The following is an 8,830-nucleotide window of genomic DNA, read 5'->3' on the forward strand; positions in this document are numbered from 1 at the left end:
CAATATTTCTGACAGTGCTATATTGTTTACATATGGATCATTCCCAATGGAAGATAAGAGCGGAACAATATTTTTCTGCAACTGATATAATGTGCCTGCGTGAAGTCGGGGTACTGGTGTTCTGTCAAACTTTTGCTACATGAAAAATCAAAATGTCGTTGTCTAATACGAAAAAAGCTTTTAATACGAATAGTCCCAAAGACTGGTGTGGTTTATCAATTTGATTACTTTCTGCTAGATAAACTAAATAGGCCTTTCTAATATTGCAGCAGTTGTAACGCACGCCAAATAGGCAAAACGGTTTTGGCACAAATGGTTATTTACATAAATAACACGACAGAATATAATTTACAAAGTACCAATATCAAATGCCTATTAGGCCTACTACAAGCAAAAAGTTTTTTGTTAGGAAATAGTTTCACATTTCATTTATACGGACCACATTCTCAAGCATGAAATTGAAAAGTAATAGTACGAAATTTTTATGTAAACTTGGAATCGTCATATTCTTCCATATAATGTGTGTGATGTCCCTGTTTCTTCTCTTGTCTGATTGTATCACTCAATCTTGTCATCATTCATTCTGAAACTATTCCTGCCATTGTCACAACTTTTTCTCTGATTAATTTCGCTAACCCTGTGGAATTACCGGTTCACTTATCCTGCGTTTATTCTCCTCTTAGGCATTATTGCGTATTCGTACAACGCGTTTCCAGCGCTATTTCGAGAATAGAACTTAAGCGGCTGCTAACCAGGGACTGTACAACTGGCCCTTTGTAGTGTAGCGTTCTGACAAAAATCTTCTCTCAAAATTTCATTTTCTTGCTTACACCGAAAGGATGATATCTTTCTTACCTGTTATTGCTGTTGGTCGTTTATTTCGACGCTGTTAGTCTGAATCTATGGATTTCGCTAATAATTATAACAACGCTGATCATTCGCACACCCAATCAGGCACATAAACAAACCGCGATCGGCATTCACCCGTTCCGCTTTATTCGGCTCAGCTCGTATAGCCCCGTCCTCTTGTCTGTGGAAAAGTTTTTTATTTCTATATGCGACGGGGATTCCCCTGGCAGAGACGTCACGTACACTATGCACGCATTCAAAAATAATGATTCGTTCAGAAATCAACTTAGAATGTGTTAAAAATGCTCAGAAATCATCTGGGATGCGTTTTAAAATTATACGAATAATCAATAGACCAACGTGCGCTGGATGCTAGACGCTTTGTGAAACAAGGTTTTTTTTTTCAAGAATATGAATTTGGCACCCCCTGAAATTGCCATCCGTGCAGATGACCCGTTTCCCCCACCCCCTCCCTAGATCCAGGCCTGGTTGCTACAGGAGAATGTTGAAAATTATGGGCACTGATAAGATGAGGAATGAGGAGGTTCTCTGCAGAATCTATGAAGACAGAAATATATGGAAAACAATGATAAGCAGAAGGGACAGGATGATAGGCAATGTCTTAAGACATCAGGGAGCTATAGAGGATAAGAACCGTAGAGGAAGATAAGAGATTGGAATACGTTCAGCAGGTAACTAAGGACGTAAGAAACCTGATGACGGAAAGAGAACGGATCCAGTAGAAGCCAAATTAAGAACCGTATTGGCTAAAGTACACAGGCAGCCATACAATTGGATCGAATGTTACGGAGCACATACATTAGACCAGGAATGAAGATTGCGACATTTACAACTATTGTAGAGAGTATAACAACGTATGGAGCAGAAACATGGGGAATAGCTGAAAGAATTAAAAGGAACTTAGTATTCTGGAAATAGGACTTGGGAAATACTGTGGTAATTTGACATTACGGCGCAAAATTAAAAACGAAGATATTGTAGGAGAGTGAAAAAATGGTTCAAATGGCTCTGAACACTATGGGACTTAACATCTGAGGTCATCAGTCTCCTAGAACTTAGAACTACTTAAACCTAACCAACCTAAGGACCTCACACACATCCATGCCCTAGGCAGGATTCGAACCTGCGACCGTAGCGGTCGTGCGGTTCCAGACTGTAGCGCCTAGAACCGCTCGGCCACTCCGGCCGGCTAGGACAATGAACCTTGACACGATTGTACTGGGTACAATGGAAGCTAAACGATGGACATGGTATGGGCATGTATGTCGTGCGCCGTTTGGCGTGTGATGGAATGGATGCGAACTAATCGCAGAAGAGGACGCCGCACGAAAACATGGGAAAAGGGGATGGAAAGAGCTGTATGAGAGAAGAATTTGTAAGTGCAGGAGATGGACAGTGACAGCTCATGCTGTGGTGTACACTACAGTTTCACACCTCTCACAGTAGTAGTAGTAGTAGTAGTAGTAGTAGTTGTTGTTGTAGCGTTGGGACTCCACTGCGGCTGCCTCTGTGGTCTAGGAGCGCTGCTTGCTTGCTGCTGGTGGCGAAGCGCCGCTTGTGGTCCGGCGTTTACAAACAAGTCGTGGAAACGGAGTGCAGATGTTCCGGCGTGTAAACACCTCTTCGGTGGACTGGAAGCAGCTCCCGGCGGCTCCACGGGGGGCCTCATGGCTGCCTCCGGCGGCTGGAACTGGAGAAGCCGACCCCCTCCCGTGTTCTGCCGCCACGCTGTCATTCTGCACGCACGACAATCGAGACTGCAGCGCCTCTAGCGGACTCGTCGGGAACCAGGTAAGTACCTCAAACATTGGTTGAACCTACAATACGTCTGCGGTAAACCCTGTTGAACAATACCTTGCAGACAGAGGCAGACAGTCTATGTCCAGGATCATCATCATTTTTTTTATCCGTCATCTACTATTCAACCCTACGCGGCGCACATCTCTGTCTTAGGGTTATCGTAGGTTCCTAAAACAGTCCAAGCATTACGGCGTTCCTGAAGGGAAGCGAGTTTCGCTCAGAGTCAAGACTGATTCAGCGGAAATCACTGCTTTATTCACACACCGTATCTTGCCAATAATAGCTGAACCGGTAGGTTTGTGAAAGTCATTCGGTAATGGCGCACACTGTCGCTAAACTGTAGTATCGGTGCACGGTACGAAAATGTTCCAAAAAGCTGAGCTCGAATGTGCGGTTATTTGGGAGTGGGGGTCATATTTCCGGTTCTGTCGGCCACAGAGATAAGGGATCAAGGCGCTCTGGACAGCTCTTCGCCTAGCGAGCATCTGTCTACCTATCTGAAGAAAGGACATATTGTAGCTATTCTACAGCAGAGTGTCAAAATTTAAACATCACACACTGCCTCCAGCCTAGGCAAATTGAGCAAATCGGTTGGTTCTTTTGCATTACGTGCGGTATAGAGTGGGCCTTAAATAGGCTCAAATGGCTTTGAGCACTGTGGGACTTAACATCTGAGGTCATCAGTCCCCTATAACTTAGAACTACTTAAACCTAACTAACCTAAGGACATCACACACATCCATGCCCGAGGCAAGATTCGAACCTGCGACCGTAGCGGTCGAGCGGTTCCAGACTGAAGCGCCTTGAACCGTTCGGCCACACCGGTCGGCTTTGAATGGGCCTTACACGGCTTGTGAAAGCATACTGTGTGTATGGGCGGTTCCTGAGCAAAAGCTGAAAAACATTTTTTTCAGGATAAGTATGAATTGTGGGGGGTGGCCACTTCCGTAGTTTATGTCTACATCTATATCTACATTTATACTCCGCAAGCCACCCAACGGTGTCTGGCGGAGGGCACTTTACGTGCCACTGTCATTACCTCCCTATCCTGTTCCAGTCGCGTATGGTTCGCGGGAAGAACGACTGTCTGAAAGCCTCCGTGCGCGCTCTAATCTCTCTAATTTTACATTCGTGATCTCCTCGGGAGATATAAGTGGGGGAAGCAATATATTCGATACCTCATCCAGAAACGCACCCTCTCGAAACCTGGCGAGCAAGCTACACCGCGATGCTGAGCGCCTCTCTTGCAGAGTCTGCCACTTGAGTTTATTAAACATCTCCATAACGCTATCACGGTTACCAAATAACCCTGTGACGAAACGCGCCGCTCTTCTTTGGATCTTCTCTATCTCCTCCGTCAACCCGATCTGGTACGGATCCCACGCTGATGAGCAATACTCAAGTATAGATTGAACGAGTGTTTTGTAAGCCACCTCCTTTGTTGATGGACTACATTTTCTAAGCACTCTCCCAATGAATCTCAACCTGGTACCCGCCTTACCAACAATTAATTTTATATGATCATTCCGCCTCAAATCGTTCCGCACGCATACTCCCAGATATTTTACAGAAGTAACTGCTACCAGTGTTTGTTCCGCTATCATATAATCATACAATAAAGGATCCTTCTTTCTATGTATTCGCAATACATTACATTTGTCCATGTTAAGGGACAGTTGCCACTCCCTGCACCAAGTGCGTATCCGCTGCAGATCTTTCTGCATTTCGCTACTATTTTCTAATGCTGCAACTTCTCTGTATACTACAGCATCATCCGCGAAATACCGCATGGAACTTCCGACACTATCTACTAGGTCATTTACATATATTGTGAAAACAATGGTCCCATAACACTCCCCTGTGGCACGCCAGAGGTTACTTTAACGTCTGTAGACGTCTCTCCATTGATAACAACATGCTGTGTTCTGTTTGCTAAAAACTCTTCAATCCAGCCACACAGCTGGTCTGATATTCCGTAGGCTCTTACTTTGTTTATCAGGCGACAGTGCGGAACTGTATGGAACGCCTTCCGGAAGTCAAGAAGAATAGAATCTACCTGGGAGCCTGTATCTAATATTTTCTGGGTCTCATGAACAAATAAAGCGAGTTGGGTCTCATGGCAAGCCGTCGAAATATTTACGATTCTTCTCTAAGCCGCTGTTCTCGAGGAAGCTCGAATCCGAGATTCAGAGGTTAACACAATATACCATACTGACGAACAAAAAATATTCTCGTAATATCCGATTTTAACTGACGAAGTGAAAACATGGCAAGGTTTCTGAGGCCACTGAACTATGTTTATAGTCAGCATTCTTTTTTACCGATAAAATTTACCGACGCGTTGTCTTTACGTAATGGGCACTTCACGCCAATATAAATACGCCCAAAGCGGCAGTGTTGTCGTTAAAAATGGGAAAAGTGGAGAGACTGCAAATTTTTTCTAACAACATGTTTAATTTTTAAATTACAATTCATAAGTCGGACGTTTTCGATTAACTGCGATCAATAAGCAAAAGATCCAGAAAAAAATGTAAAGCAAACGATTTTGTGTTAACCTTGAATTGTGTGTACTTATTTGTCGCTTATATTTATCAAAGTGTATAAATAAAATGTCTACAGACTAAGAGAATTCGTTTTATACAAGGTTCCCATCCAGGTGCGGCAGGGAAAAGAAGAGAACCAACGAAGAAAAGCTCTTGCCAGAGCAAAACAGGCGAATATGTTCCTGTTGAAAAGGCACTCTCAATCTTCATTCTGGCTTCCTTACCAAAAAGCTTGGCATGCGAACATATTCGAGCTTTTTGTTGTTGGTTAGTTGGTTTGGAGGAAGGGATCAAACGATGAGGTCATCGGTCCCACCGGAGTAGGGTAGAATTGGAAAGGAAGTCGGCCGAGCCCTTTCAAAGAAACCATACCGGCATTCACCTGAGGCGATTTAGAGAAATCACGGAAAACCTGAACGAGGAAGGCCGGACGCGAGTTTGTACCGTCGTCCTCTCGAATGAGAGTCCAGTGTGTGCCACCGTGGTCGTTGCTTTTTTTTTGTGCTGAAAGAGAGTAGCAGAGAGACAGTAATGGTAGAAGAGAGGGGGTGGCAGTGGGAGAGAAAGAGCGAGTAGACAGTGATGGTGGGGGAGAAAAAGTGGGAGCCGAAGAGAAAGAGAGATGGCTGAAGACAGTCGCGGTGGGAACCAGAGAGAGATTGATGGTCAGTCCGAGATAGTGGCAGTAAATGAGAAAGAGAGATGGATTAAGCATTGGATGCAAAAGGGAGAAGAGACAGTGGCAATGAAAAACATAGATGAGTGGAGGCCTTGCAGTGGTTGGGGGGGGGGAGGGGGGATGGACCCTCCCAGGCTGACCAACACGTGGGTAAACGCGTGGGTACAGCGGAAAAAGTAAGTTGGACCGCAGCCAAGAATTCAGCCTAAGTAATGGTAGTGGGATATACTGTAACGTGATGGGAGAAAAAAAAGGGGCAGTGGCGAAAGAGACATACAGTGTCATTCACGAAGATAAGCAAATATTTTAGTATGTTATTAAAGAAAATAGTTCATGTAAACATAGGTCCGCAAATGTTTAGTTATGCAGTTACGGCTAATAAAAAATTTTACCTGAAATTTAGCAACTTCACTAATAGGAAGCCATCATAAAACTGTACGAGGTTAAAGTAAAGCACGATGTCCATTTATTTTGTAGTTGTTGATCTGGGGAATCTAATAAAACGTGTCCCAGTCGTGTATCTGCAGTAGTTTTCCAGAACATCCAGAGAAGCAAAGAGTTAATTTCGTAAATTTTTTAATTTATCAACTACTTGGCCCAATTTGTTTTTTTAAATTCCAGGCAATTGCACAAAGTTTTCAACAGAAGTTGTACAGAATTTAATTTTAGAGAAACAATGGTAATAGCCTTAACTGAGACTGTATGGATGTGTAAGATAATCTGCTTTCATTAATATCATGGCACACGTAAATTCATGTTAAACCGAGAAAAACAAAGCTCAGTATTAAGGAAGTTGTACAGTGTACATAAAATTTCACAATATATTAATAAATGTTCAAAAATGTGTCCACTGCCAGTTGCACAACTCGCAAGTGAAGGGGAGGATCTCCCGGATGTAAATGATGCACTTTTTGTTTATGGTAATGATACAGGTTACCGTACTTAGATTGTGAAATGCCTGATCGTTGAGAGATACGTCATGTACTGCTACCCGGGATACGTTGAACAGCATCCATAATATCCTTATCATCGTCTGCACGTATCGAGCACTCGTACTGATTATGAACGCTAAGTGAGAACCTGTCTCCCATAACATCGGAAATACTCCACTAATGGCTCGTGCAATCTGAATCCTCTGATCTGGATAACGTACGCGATATTTGTTAACTGCAGCAGTAGCTTTACCACCACATTTGCCGTAAATAAACTCCATATTGGAGTATTCCTCTGTCGTAAGTTTGAAAGGCATCCCTATTTCATAAATAATCTACAAACTACAACAGTTACCATGTGCTTTCACTTAAATACACTGCTGTTATTATGTTCTTTCACTGAGCAATACAGAAAACTAACTCGTTTGAAGGTTAGAAAACGATCGTAACAACTCACAAAGGGTTGCCAATAATCACGTAAACGTTTCTACATTGTTAATGGAAATTAAACGAATTTACTTCTCTCGTAAGCTTTGCTTCTCTGGATGTCCTGGAAAACTACTGCAGATACAGGTGTGGGAAATGTTTTATTAGATTCACCAGATCAATAACAGAATAAATGGAAATAGTGCTTTACTTTAACCTGGTACAGTTATTAGGGAAGTTGCTGAATTTCAGGCAAAATGTTTTATTAGCCGTAGCTCCGTAAGTAAACATTTGCTGCCCTATGTTTATATGAAGCATTTTCTTCAGTTTTATTTGTAGACTAACGTATTAAAATATGTGCGTATCTTCGTGAATCGCCCTGTACAGACAGAGCGAGCTGCCGAGTATGAAGGCGTAATACCAGAAGATATAGAACGTTCTGTGTTAAAAGCGCTCGAATACGTTCGCATGACGAAATTTTTGGTGAGTAAGAAGGAATGAAGATTAACCAGCTCGTCCCCTAATTTTCTGTCAGAATATTTTAATGAGGAGTTTTCGCGTTCTTTCTGCTACGACAGGAGCATTCTTCCGTTGGTCCGATTATGACTGATTCTGGGACACATTTTGAATCTTCACCTATTCCGCTCGGCCAAGTTTATCTGCACTAGAAGCAAGACTAAAGGTACGGAGAAGACATAAAAGAAAGAATCAAAAAATGTTTTGTTCAAACGACGTTGGTAATGGAGGAAACAGGTGGTTAACAACTGGATTTGCAGCATGGCACATGGCTGTGAAACATGGACAACAGTGAAAAATGAAACGAAATCTCTTGAATTCAAGGCGAGGCGCTGGAGATGCCTTTTAAAGAGGGCAGGCAGATCATATCATAATCAGAAAGTCCTGGAAAGAATTTCGCCAGGAAAGGTGATTAGGAGAAGGATACAATAAAGAAGACAGGTATCTAATGGTGACATAACAGGACACAGCCATCTCCTCGTGAGTGTCCATTCCTACAAGGAACATTCCAAGGGCAGGCATCCCGAAGAGAACCTTCGCAAGGACTTTTTAAAACAAGCTACACATAATGCCGAAGAGTCTAATTATGCAGACACGAGTAAGTAGATCCCCATTGAAAGCTGCCAACCAGTCGAGACACTGACGAAGAAGAATAGAAGAGGCGGCAAATAGTATAATGTCATCAAGAAGATGGGGTTGCGAATATTTTCTACCATCTTTTGTCCCTTCTCCGTTTTCTCAGTTCAAGGACTTGGGAACAGCCTTACGGTCTGCTGCTGATGTGGAATCTCATTGCCCAACTCGTCTTTAAATGCTGAATATGTTCAGTCAGCACCTAATTTCTCATGGGATGTCAGTACAGACGTTGCTCAAACTCACAGTAAACAGCTCTCTCGACGTAGTCCAAGGCTCTCTCATCATCTCTGAATCCGACTTTGACTTTTGAGTATTCTTTGTTGCATCATTATTGAAACTACGGGATTAGGACCCGTAATTCGTACTTGCTGGTTCGTTCTTTAACTTCTTTCACGCCTTGCAATTGTGCTGTAACCGCTTCTGAAATC

The 8,830-nt window shown here is 42.9% G+C and overlaps 1 protein-coding gene across 1 annotated transcript in view; it reads right to left on the minus strand.

Annotated features, from left to right (window-relative positions):
• Nucleotides 1–2,605, minus strand: part of LOC124716881 (G-protein coupled receptor moody-like) — a 193,940-nt gene extending 191,335 nt beyond the window's left edge. The window contains exon 1 of the mRNA XM_047243433.1: nt 2,312–2,605. Coding sequence (XP_047099389.1) covers nt 2,312–2,605 — 294 coding nt within the window. The remainder of the gene's footprint in view (nt 1–2,311) is intronic.
• Nucleotides 2,606–8,830: the final 6,225 nt, after the last annotated feature.

Source organism: Schistocerca piceifrons, chromosome 9 (assembly GCF_021461385.2).
Source record: "Schistocerca piceifrons isolate TAMUIC-IGC-003096 chromosome 9, iqSchPice1.1, whole genome shotgun sequence".
NCBI lineage: Eukaryota > Metazoa > Arthropoda > Insecta > Orthoptera > Acrididae > Schistocerca > Schistocerca piceifrons.